Source organism: Eulemur rufifrons, chromosome 8, assembly GCF_041146395.1.
Source record: "Eulemur rufifrons isolate Redbay chromosome 8, OSU_ERuf_1, whole genome shotgun sequence".
Classification (NCBI taxonomy): domain Eukaryota; kingdom Metazoa; phylum Chordata; class Mammalia; order Primates; family Lemuridae; genus Eulemur; species Eulemur rufifrons.
In genome coordinates this window covers 58,542,187-58,554,352 of record NC_090990.1, presented here as the reverse complement: position 1 = coordinate 58,554,352, position 12,166 = coordinate 58,542,187, and the positions used below count along the sequence as shown (strand labels likewise).

Genomic DNA, 12,166 nt, shown 5'->3' with positions numbered 1-12,166 from the left:
TCTCCCTGAACTTTCGAGAGTGCAGGCCTCTAGCCGATGGGGTCTTTTCCACACAACCGTTCCTTGCCTTGAGCCGGCAGGCAGCGTGGCGGGCGGCGTGGGAGGCTGCTGCTGCTGCTCCGGTCGCCCGCGGCTCCTGACGTGCTGAGAGGGGTGGACGCTGTCAAGGCCTGAGCGGAAGGGCGGCTCTGAGGAGCCTCCTGCAGTCCGAAATTGTAGCGAGGACCACGTGAGCGAGCCTCTCCGGGCGACTGGGGAGCCGCAGGGGCGGAAGGCGAGGTGGAGGAGATCTCAGGCCTCAGCATCCTCCCACACCTTCCCCCGCACGAGTACGCGGTTTCTGAGCACCCCTCCGCGTAGTCCTGGGGCAGAAGCAGCGCCCCTGAGCAGGGCGGGAGAACAGCGCCGAGCTCACTGAGCCGCAGGGCGCAGGCGCACGCAGCCCCAGCTCCCCACAGCCTCTCTCCTTTCCCCCATTCGCAGCTAGCCGCTTCCTAACCCATCACCTTGCCCATAAGCCTATTGAGGTATAGCTTTCCTTAACTCGCAGGTATCAGGCTGAACAGAATTCTTCAGGGCCCATTCATGACCACCAGATTTGGTAGTCCTGTAGTCCTTATAGCACCCCATTTCCCTTATGGCAAAATCCAACGTGCTTTTAAATATTTTCCAAACACCCAAGCACAGTAGGTCTTTTTTTTTTTTTTTGAGACAAGGTTGCCCGGAGTACAGTGGCATCATCCTAGCTCACTGCAGCCTCAAACTCCAGGGCTCAAGCGATCCTCCTGCTTCAGCCTCCTGTAGTTGCTGTGACTACACTCGCTCGCCACCACGCCCAGTAATTTTTTCTATTTTTTGTAGAGACCGTTGTTTCAGCTACGCTCCTCAGGCTGCAGCTTACATATATATATATATATATATGTGTATATATATGTGTGTATATATATATATATGCACACACACACATATAGATAGCACATACACACTTTTTAACAAAATTATCAGTTTGGTGAAAAATGCAGCTAATTTTAAAATATACTGTCCATCACTGTACATCATAGTGAAAACAGTACAATCCATTTAAAATCAGTCTTGTGACCAAATACAGGAAAGATCCACAAGGCTCTATTTTCACAAGATAGTATGCACATGTCTGTGTGGTTTGGTAGGAATCAAGGAAAGATGGGGTGAGATCTCTTGAATAGTTTAAGAACAGTTCCCAATCTCTCAATTTCTAGTACTGTGGTTTTACATATACAAAATAAGTGCAAACTACGTAAGTTCAAACTCCAGCTTTGCAACATATGGTGACCTTTGGAAAATTACTTAGTTTACTTTTCTCAGTCGAATATGGCAATAGTACCACCTTCCTAGGGATGCTTGAGGAAACATAATAAAATCCTCTGCATAATGCCGTAGATAACATTAGAAGATATTTACACTATTACCAAATTCACACAACTGTTAAATATCAGAAGTTATCAATGGCATAGTTCATCCACATGTAATCCTTTAAGAACTCTATTATTCAGAATGACTATTGCACAGGGTATTTTAAATGTTTGAGAAAATCTAAACTTTCATCAAGAAAAGTGTTCATTAAAATACCTTATTTTCACTGAAACTGTAATCTCTTACACAATGGTTTTGCTCATTTTAGTTTTTTTGAAACACAGGTTCAAATAACCCAACAGATCTGTTAAACTCTTTCCTTATTGGGAGAAAGAAAAAAAAAAGCCAACAATCCTTTGGGTAATTCAGATCTATAAAGTGCTATTAATTAGTCCAAGTTGCAACCCTATTCTAAGATGGTGAATTGTCACCTACCTAAATTAAATGTGACTTCAGAGTAATCATATACTCAAAAACCTACAAATTATTTCCAAATTGCAGCAGCCATTTATTTTGTGTATCTTTTAATTCATATATAAGGTTTATCCATTTTTATCAGTTAACATTCTTATTGACAAACCATTTTACATTAACTATTGTTATAGAATACATGAAAGGAACACATGGGCAAGAAATCAAGTAGAACCCAAGAATGTTTTTAAAGTTTGCTCTGTTATGGAGACATGAACAACAGATACACTGAAGTACAAACAAAAAACTGGGTGAAAATAAAATACAGGTCTTTATTTTACAATATATAATTACATGATTTATGAAAATTAATTTAACAATCAATATACAAAGTATTAACAGTTTTTAAGTTTGATAAGCACTTCAAATACAGAAATGTTGAGATGGCAAAACTACACTATTCAACTTTTGAATCTAGCTCAAATTCAATGAATCTAGCTCACTAGCTCAGGCTGAACATTCATCCTCCGAAGCACTTCTTCAGGCATGCAAAAAACAGGACTAACAGGTTTAATCTGTTCTTCTCCCAAAAGTGATAATCCAGCAATTCCAAATAATGTATGAAAAGGATCCACCTATTAAAAAATAATGACTATTACAAAATGAAAGCTTCTAAAAATAACATAAGTATTTACATTAGAGTCGATTACATTGTATGTGTATGCTTAAGTGGCTGAAATAAAGAGACCTCAAGTTGTTTTTAAATACCTGACCTTCACCATATACTAATTTTGATAGCAATAGGTAACAAATGAGAAATTTCTGTAAGCTTGGCCTTTATCTTTCATACATTTAAAAATTAAGGTACCAAAAAAAATAACCACTTTCAAAGCAACACCCACCCAGTCCTAGACCTGGAAACACCATGAACTAATGCCAATACTGAAAAAATAACTTATACAAACATGACAGAAATACACTTGCCATATCTCCTGGCCTGTCTGCAAATCCCCCCGTTTCTTCATCTTGACATGCTAAGATGAAACTACGCAATTTCTCTCTGTCAATCCAATGAAGCCTTCCGATTATCTTTAGGGAAGCCAACACCCACCACGAATAACATACATCTGGTAACTAAGGAGGGGAAAAAAAGGTCACAAAAAGTTGTCACAATTTTATTCTTTTATTTCCCTAGTTTTGAGAACAGTTTAAAAGTGGGTAAGTCTCACTCTTAAGTAATCTAATGTTCAAACCGTAGGGGGACAGGAGGTAGGAAATCAAGGGATATACTGAGTTGTGGTGTTTAAAACGCTTGCTTAGAATTAAAGATAATCAATGGGTAAGAGAACACTTAACTCCATTTCACACAATCTCTTTGTCAAAATCAATTGTACTTTCACACCCATATATGGGCAAGAGTGTCCGGATATGGATACCAGGATCAATGAGCATTTCAACCCAAGGGGTTCTACTTTTCCCAAAGGCAGTCTTTTTAAGAGGTGTTACTGAAAAAATTACAACAGAGGAAGATAAAAAGCTCAGTCAATTTACAAGAACAATGTTGAAATGTGCAAGACAAAGCGGCAGCATTCACTCAAGGTTATGAAGCTAACAGAACATGGCTTATGAAACAATACCTTCTCTGGCCTTCCATTGAGTCCACCTGAGGGTAACTGTCGTTCACAAAGCCACCAACCAAGTAAATCAGAATTTACTTGATGCAACTGACTAGTAATAGCCAGGAATCCTGTGCAACAATAGATCTAAAATTACAGATATAAAGTACATGTGTATAGTAATTTCTTGATAGTAAAACTGATAAAAAACTATTCAAATTATTAAAACTCAACTTTATTATCTGAAGTTTTATTTTCTGATATAATAATTTAACACCCAGAAATCCAAGCACACTATTACTAGGATCCAATTCTGCACTAAAATACTGTTGTCAAAATTTCTTCATAGCTAAGTATTTCACAACTATTTACATACAGAATGTTCTCTGGCACAAGTAAAGAGGTGCTCATTTATCTCAGGGTAGGCAGGGATAGAATGTTTTCATCTGTATAGTTCATTAAAAATTAATGGAAGATAAAAATGTATTTTGGTGTTTATGAACCTACTTATGCTTCCTTGTGGTCAGAGGGCATCCACTATGTAAAAGCAAGTTACTGTAAAAATACCATCCTCAATATCCCATATCAAACTCACTACATTCATATTAACAGACACTGAAATTACTATTGACACATCTTCCCATTTTATTACACTGGTTATCTCTCCCAAACTGACACTAAATTTTAATCTGCATTAATAAATTACCTGCCCAGCATGGGATTCAGAACCTGGTCTGCAACCAAATCCACCATCAAAGTTCATACAGGATAAAACAAATTCAATTGCCTTTTCCACATTAATAGCATCAAGCTTCCCCTATAAACAGAAAAAAATGTGCCCATTAAATTCCAGAGTATTCATGGGCACTTAATCATTTCAATACAGTATACGAAACTTACCAACAGAGCCAAAGTTGCCACTGCACAGAAAGAGAATCTTGTATCAATTTCTCCTAAAATAGAGAAAAAAACCAAACCATGTTACCAGAGGCTTCTGATCATTATATATGTTACCTAAAAACAAAATCTATACAACTACCAATTAAATTTCCCAGAGTTCAAGCTTGACTTTTATTTTAGTCAGGAGGAAGGCTAAATCTAAAGTTAAATGCCTTTACTTCTCAAGAAGCTAACTAGAGAACTATTTTGTCAAAACTAGCAAATTAACTAAGTTGCTTACAAATGCCCAGAAAAAGAAACTAACAGACCCAAAAGGACTGGTCAGTTTTTAGTAATGCAAATAAGCTTCCTCTACTTTATAAAGTAGATTTTCATATCCCATGAAGCAGCTGGTCTCTCTGGCCTGCACCGTGTTCATCCCTGAAGCAGAGATTACCTGGATTTACCAAATAAAATTCTATTTCCTCCCTCCACTCAAATATTCAGTAAGTTTGTAAAGTTTTTTGAGTATGCTTCCCTTTCCAGCAAGTAGTTTTAAAACTTTACAAAGCCACCAAATATTGGGGAAAAAAATTTCACCTACCTTATCTGGCCCCCTGTGTTCCAGTGCTCCTGTATGCTGACATAACTACCACAGTGCATGCTGGAACTTCCAGCAGACCATTAACTTCAGTTAGACCAGCTGCTTAGTGGGACCTGAAAAGATGAAAAACTTAAAAAAAAAAAAATCCTTATAAATAGGTCACTAGCAAAGCCAGGGCATTGTAATATTGCTATTTTGGGTAGCATGGATCAAATTGAACATTACCCCAAATGTCTCCAGCAAAAGAACCATCTTCTTTCTGTAGACTTTGAACATATTCCACAACTTTGTTTACGTCAATAACATTAATACTATCATACAGAGTAAGAATCTGCAATGAAGACAAATATTAGGTAAATACTCCTTCAAGTTCATTCTAATGCTGTTATCAACTCCCTTTAAGTTGTCATGAATGTTCTTTTGCCTATGTATATTAATCTTTTCTCAAGTATGCAGACCTTGTTATTTAATAAAATTATAGGTATTACCAACAAACTCAAAACTTTAACCATATAATTTTTCCACATAGAAACTGTAATTTGGCATTCCAAGATACTCAAATACACTAACTCACATATACAGAAATAAATATATTTTAAATTACCATGTGGATCTTAAGCGATATCAAAACTAAACTTCATTTAGTGACTGTCAAATATTACATATACTGAAAATACAAATTTTACCCTCCAAGGTCTCAGTGTAATATTGGAACTCACATCAACTTTTCATTCAGCTAATACATGCCATTACATCACTGACCTTGTAGGACCACTTCACTTGTAATGAAATTTGTCTTAAGATACTGATTTTGTCACCTTCCTAATACATAGGTTCAATTCCTAATTCTTAAATTAAGAGGATACACTGTTAAATTTTAATTAGCATTTACCTGGACAGCACTAAGAGTGTATAAAAGATGAGGATCATGTCCGATACTAGCACTTATTCCACCACACTCATGTTGGCATGACTTAATAAATGTCAGAATTTCTTCTCTATTCATGCGATGAAGTTGTCCCATGAGATCCATTACTGTCAGACCCCAATAGATACCACTCATTCTCAAATACTCAGACATGCAGTATTCCTAAAATACACAATTTCTTAAATGTGTCAGTTTGAATTGGTGAAGGTTAAAGAGATAAAACACATAAAGCTAACTCACTAGCCACTATTTTTACTTCTCCTGATCCTAACAATATCACTAACCAGTACTGATTTTAAATTTGTGGCTTTCAAAGTTAGAAGCCATCTTCAGACACAATTGTTACTCAGAAAAAAATTACCTGACAAGCATATAATAAATTCACCTATGCTTGACAATACAAATAGGGCTTTAGTTTCTTCCAAGAGCTGACCAGAGGTAAAATAAGTCAGAAGAATCTATCTTTTTCATCTGTAAAATTAGTGGAGCATGTTTCTTTCCGAGTACCTATTTCGTATTTATTAGACATCCATTGTTTTAACATATGGACTCTGTACAAAATCTATTATCTATTAGTAAATGACATAGCCACATGAAAAGATTCCACAAATTTTTGCTGCAGCCACAATGCATTATATTTCAGAGGTTTTCTATCAGGTAATAGTAGTTAGTTACCAACCCAAATGCAAGGTTTTACAGTTGGGCAGTACAGTTTTACAGATAAAAGGTATAAATAAGTCAAGACCCACCCCTTCAAGTACTGGAAAAAAGTACTTACTTCATGACTGCTACTAAGTATTTAACTGCAAGGTTATGAAAACAACCTAACACTTCAGTAAAACATTTGTGAATACCACATGTTCCCCAAACTCATAGGTAATTCGAATTGTTTGGACATTGTTGGGAAAAATATTTACTTTTACAACTAAGTTGTTTATTACTTATTACTGAGATTGTCCCAGAGAGGAAAACTAATCTTTGAAGTTTAAAAATTTAAGGTAAAACTTTTTCAAGGTCTCAGCGTAATTCTAGAGCTCAAGTGTTATTACACATCAGCAATAGATTCAGGTAATACATGCCAAAACATCACTGACCTTGAAAGCCTTACCCCAACTACAAAAATATAAGCCCATTTTGTGCCTCAAAGCCCCAATCTATTTTGTCTGGCAAGCACTTTCGGTACTGTTAAGAACCACAACTGATTTTGATAAACCCCTTATCTCAGATATCCAAGGTACATGCACTGAACTTTTAAATCATACATACATAATCATCTTTCTTTGAGCCATAGGACGCAATATAATCTGCATGTTTCTCCAATAATAGGGTGTTGGGTGCATCTGACTTGATAATAACATCCTTCTGTGGAGTGCCCTTTCAAAATAACAAAGTTGTGATCTCATCAATGATATAGCATTTAATGTTCTATCCCAAAGCATATATTCAATACATTCCTGAGCTTTACTCTGATACTATCTTGCCACAGAAAAACTTTCAATTTAAAACTTGCAAGCATCTGAACAAAAAGAACTTAAAGCATTAAAACTCCATCTTAGTCAAGATTCAGGTAATTTTCAGGTCTCAGAGTAATTCTAGAGCTAAAGTAGTATTAATCAACTTTAGGTTCAGAATACATGCCAGCTCATCATCGACCCAAAAAACTACTACCTGCATTTGCTGTTGATTTTCTTTCACTCAAAGTAAAATGAAAGACCAGAGAATAGCAGAGCTCACCAATACAGCACAACTTACGTTTGCATGTGGCAAAAAGCATACAGTAGCATTTTCTTATCAGACAGGGTCTTTCTTCCTCTGTCTCCCAGGCTGGGGTACAGTGACAGGATCATAATTCACTATAACCTTGAACTTCTGGGCTCAAGGATCCTCCTGCCTTAGCTTCCCGAGTGGCTGGGACTACAGACAAGAGCCACCACGCCCAACCAATTTAAAAACTTTTTTTTTCCTAGACACAGGGTCTCACTGTTTGTTGTCCAGGCTGGTCTCCACCTCCTAGCCTCAAGCGATCCTCCTGTCTCGGCCTCCCAAAGTGCTGGGATTACAAACGTGAGCCACCGCATCTGGGTCAGAACCATTACCAAAAAAACCTAGCTCTTAACTTGAGGCAAATTCTTGCTTAATAAAATGCAAGTTCCAAGGCACCTTCTACGCACCCCAAAAGTTAATCAAATCAGTCCCTTTAGCTCCATCTTTAATCTGAGTATATTTGCAACAAGTCCCCAGGTGATGCAGATACTCCTCTAGTTCTTTCTTATATACATCCTGGTGGTTGAGAATGCGTTAGTTAATACTGTAAGTAGCTCACGAAGATTACCAAAAATGCTTAAGTAGCGAATTTCCTTCGGATGCCATCCAAATTTACGAGGTTTTCAAGCTAGACTATATCAGTAACGATTTTAATGTTAATTTTTAAGCCGGAAAAAAACGTTAGAAAAAAGCCACCAATCAGCCCCAGCTTCTTCAGAGGAATTAAGAAATAGGACTGTTTAATCCTAAGAGGCCCGGCCAACAGGAAGAAGCCTGGACAAAATTAGAACGCACCATTGTGCCCGCGGTCTACAAAAAACGCTGAGTAATATTTCACCCTGAGCCCTCAGGAAACCTTACAAGGCCCATGTCTTACCATTCTCCCATACTTGGAAAACAACCGTATAGTAACTAAGCTGCTCAAAACTACCCTACCAGGTATGCTCCCGACCCCTCCGGTTATCAGCCAGACTGCCTCACTCACCATGTCTACGAACGAAAGGACAGAGCCGGAGCAGATCCTGGATAGACTTAGGAGCCCACGCCTGCGCAGAAGCGCCCCTTAGGTCCCCTCCGCGCGCTGACTTAGCTGACCACGCTCCTGCCTGAAGGATGGAGCAATTCCATGGCTGCCCTAGGACCCCACGGATTGCTCATAGGTGTCCTCACTGCCTGCCCCCAAAAGCCTTGGCGTCAATTTTCGCGTGCCATGATCAGTTTGATTTGTCTAAAAGTTTTAAATACTCTTTAAATAGCTGAGTTGCTTTTTGGAAATCATTTTCTTTAAGGAAGATAAGGCAAGGAGTGAAATCATTTGTTCTTGAGGCTGTTAGTACTCCGAAGATCTGAAATGGCCATTAATTCGTAGAGTGCCTGCTTGCACATAGTGAGTGTTCAATAAATATTTTTTGAATGACTGGTAATGAAATGTTCACATACCCTATTTGCCTTGTCCGTTCTAGGTCTGGCTTCTTACCACCATCATCCCCCACTTCCTCAGAAAGTGTTAGTACTTAATATACTAAAAATTGCTTTCAAAAAAGAAACATCCATTTGCCTTTAAGAGCTTGCCACAGAACTCGGATGTCAGCTATTTTCGTTTGTGCCTTCTTGTATTTCACACTTAAACATTTTTGAACACCAATTAGTGTGTCTTATGAACAAAAACATGGCTGATCTTCTTGTCCAACTTTAGGTAGTAATTTCGGTCCAGTTACATGTATTTATTTTTTGGACTTATTTCTATTATCTAACTTTTTGCTTTCATATGTTTCACGTTTTCTGTGCTTTTTATTGTTTTGGGCCTTTCTTGCCTTTAAAAAAAATTGAATTTTAATAATGTTTCCCTATGCTATTTTTTCTAATCTTCTGGTTTAGAGGTTACAAACATAACTACTTTGAAATTTACCTTGCACAATTAAAAAATGTCTAAAGTTAATATCCTTACTCTTCTTCCCAACAGTACAAGAACCTTAAAATATTCCTTTTTGTTTCTGTTTTTGAGACAGGATCTTACTCCATCACCCAGGGTAGAGTATATTGGCATCATCACACCTCACTGAAACCACAAAGTCCTGGGCTCAAGTGATCCTTCTGCCTCAGCCTCCTGAGTAGCTGAGACTACAGGTGCATGCCACCACTCCCTGCTAATTTTTGTATTTTTTGTAGAAATGGGGTCTCACTATGTTGCTTAGGCTGGTCTTGAACTCCTGGCCTCAAGCCATCTTCCTACCTGGGCCTCCCTAAGTGCTAGGATTACAGGCGTGAGCTACCACTCCTAGCCAAGAACCTTAGAACATTCTAATCAACCCACCTTCCTTTTGACTTGTTCTTTAGTATTTTAGTTATGTTCTTTTTTAAATTCATAAATATTTATTATCATCATCTAATATAGGCAAATTTTTTACCTAGTTTATCAATTCACTGATTTCCTCTTGCATATCACACTGTCCTTATGGAATCATTTTTTCCTTCCTTTAATGATTGTTGGTAGAAAACTGTCAGTTGTGTTTTTCTGAAAATGCCTTTATTTCACTCCAATGATTCTTCGAAGAATTTTATGGGTTTGCAATTCTAGGTTAGCAGTTGCTTTTTTCTCAACAACTGAATGTATTATTCTATTGTTGCTGTTGTGACGGTATCTGTCATAGTAGTAGTCTTGTAATAGCAAAAGATTACAAAAATTTTAATTGACTATCAAAAAGTTAAATAAACTATGGTATGTATATTCATTATACAACCTTTGAAAAGAATGAAGAAGCTCTACATACATTGCTATGGAAAGATCTTCAGAATATACTTAGTGATAACAAACATAAAAAAAAAAGTACTGAACTGTATAGTATGCTACTATTTGTGTAGGAAACAAAGGTAAAAATATATGTATATAATAATATTTGTGAATGCATGAAATTACCAAAAGCAGCTACCTACAATGAGGAGAAATGGTTGGGTGGGAGATAGGATTTAAGAAAAGCTTACTTTTCACTGAATATTCTGGTACTTTTATTCAAAGAATAAAAACATTCCCCTACTAAAGAAATGTAGCTATGCTATAAAAGGGAATTTTACTCTCTTCTTTTATGAATTAACTACCACCATTCATCCTTGGTCATCTACAGATAGATGACTACAGAGTTTTGGTTTTACTCTGATGCTTATTTGAAGTTTCTGCTATAAGCTAGAGGCAAAAGTTTGTGTCCTCAAGAAAGGACAGTCTTAGAGCCTCATGGAAAGGACCAGGTGCTTTAAACTATTGATATAGTTTTTTTAATACAGCAGGAAGCACAAATGCAGTTCCCCTATTACCACAAATTATGCAGTCGAGTTTCCCACATTGGGGAAATTACAGGAGGTCAGCACATCCAGAGTACAATGGATAAGCCTCACCCTGGGAAAACCACCTTCATGATCATGGTATCTCCCCTGCCAGGTAAGTTTGAACTATTGATATTTTGAACTATTGATAAATACTTCAAATAGACTCTTGGGTATAGGTTTCTGAGTGGACATAGCTAGACAATTTTCAAACCATCGCAGCAAACTGAGTCAGCATTTCCAGGACTCCTGTTAGTCTAGAAGCAGACTTCTTCATACAAGCAGTCCACTGACCCAATTTCCAGCAGAACAATTAAATAGGACTGAATGAACTAATGAGGGAAATTTAATCATGGTTATTTTTTGGAATATTGATGCAGTTGTAATGTTCTATTTTTGTGGTATATGAGGAAGCCCTTTTTACTACTTCTTAAGCTATTTCTATAGTTCAATTTAGTAGACTCTGCTTTTGTAGACTGAAATTTTAAAATGATATATATGATTCTAAGCTCTCAAAATTCAGAAACATGTACTGAATCTCCTTATATTTCTTGGCAATATTCAATTGGAATGTGTATTCGTTTTTACTAGGATATAATTGAACAAATTGATTGTGTAACCAGGACCATACCTAGAGTGTCTGATTTGAGAATAATTTTCATTTCATCAGTTATTACAAGAGCATTATTAAAAATAAGTTGGCTATATGTAGACTGAATGCCTACAAAACCATCTTGGTAAACCTAGAATGATACCTGGTTTGCTTAAGTGGTTCCAATCTTATAGATGGTAAAGAAGGGCACTGCTTGGCAAGCCAGGAACCCTGACAAATTTTAAAGATGCTGAGGAGAGAAATTCACCCAAATTCTTAGATTCAACAGGAGAAATCTAGTAGAGAGTTTCTTGAGCTTTGTTCCCTAGCTTTGAGACAGCAAGTTATACAGGCTTTTAAAAGTCCAATTTGTGGTTCCTTATGAAAACTTTCAGACAGAAGTTAATCCTGTGGCCTTAGTAATTGTTCAATATTGCATGGCTCTGGATTTGCAAAGCAAATTTGAGGAGACCTATATGGTTAATTAACACTCTTGCTGTACCTGGGTAAATAAATAATCAGGCCATACCTAATGAAACCTGCCTTTTTGTGATCAAGAATAATCTTGGCAGACCATAATCAGGCCTCCTTTGCCCTTCCTTTGCTGCAACAATGGGTCTGATCATCATCTGTGGCATATGTATCATGCTCTGTAAACCCAT

The 12,166-nt window shown here is 37.2% G+C and overlaps 2 protein-coding genes and 4 non-coding genes across 7 annotated transcripts in view; all 6 read right to left on the bottom strand.

Moving 5' to 3' along the window:
• MSH4 (mutS homolog 4) overlaps positions 1 to 406 on the bottom strand; it is an 86,953-nt gene extending 86,547 nt beyond the window's left edge. Inside the window, exon 1 of the mRNA XM_069478096.1 lies at positions 68 to 406. Coding sequence (XP_069334197.1) covers positions 68 to 305 — 238 coding nt within the window. The 5' untranslated portion in view covers positions 306 to 406. The remainder of the gene's footprint in view (positions 1 to 67) is intronic.
• Positions 407 to 1,937: 1,531 nt separating this feature from the next.
• On the bottom strand, positions 1,938 to 8,603 carry RABGGTB (Rab geranylgeranyltransferase subunit beta). 2 transcript variants are annotated; one of them, XM_069478095.1, is made up of 9 exons: positions 8,580 to 8,603; positions 7,097 to 7,204; positions 5,795 to 5,992; positions 5,128 to 5,233; positions 4,320 to 4,372; positions 4,126 to 4,236; positions 3,441 to 3,566; positions 2,788 to 2,937; positions 1,938 to 2,438 (listed from the first exon to the last, which is right to left on the bottom strand). In XM_069478095.1, exons 1-9 carry the CDS (start codon positions 8,580 to 8,582, stop codon positions 2,298 to 2,300), a joined length of 996 nt encoding a protein of 331 aa, XP_069334196.1. In that variant the 5' UTR covers positions 8,583 to 8,603; the 3' UTR covers positions 1,938 to 2,297. The 2 variants fall into 2 exon arrangements, with proteins under 2 accessions (XP_069334196.1, XP_069334194.1); XM_069478093.1 differs by lacking the exon at positions 8,580 to 8,603 and adding an exon at positions 8,472 to 8,548.
• On the bottom strand, positions 5,594 to 5,665 carry LOC138391165 (small nucleolar RNA SNORD45). The gene has a single exon (XR_011234779.1). It is a non-coding gene; the product is annotated as a small nucleolar RNA SNORD45 (small nucleolar RNA).
• LOC138391164 (small nucleolar RNA SNORD45) lies at positions 6,842 to 6,925 on the bottom strand. Its single transcript, XR_011234778.1, has one exon. It is a non-coding gene; the product is annotated as a small nucleolar RNA SNORD45 (small nucleolar RNA).
• Positions 7,406 to 7,484, bottom strand: LOC138391166 (small nucleolar RNA SNORD45). The gene has a single exon (XR_011234780.1). It is a non-coding gene; the product is annotated as a small nucleolar RNA SNORD45 (small nucleolar RNA).
• Positions 8,604 to 10,870: 2,267 nt separating the features above from the next.
• LOC138390935 (U1 spliceosomal RNA) lies at positions 10,871 to 11,035 on the bottom strand. Its single transcript, XR_011234603.1, has one exon. It is a non-coding gene; the product is annotated as a U1 spliceosomal RNA (small nuclear RNA).
• Positions 11,036 to 12,166: the final 1,131 nt, after the last annotated feature.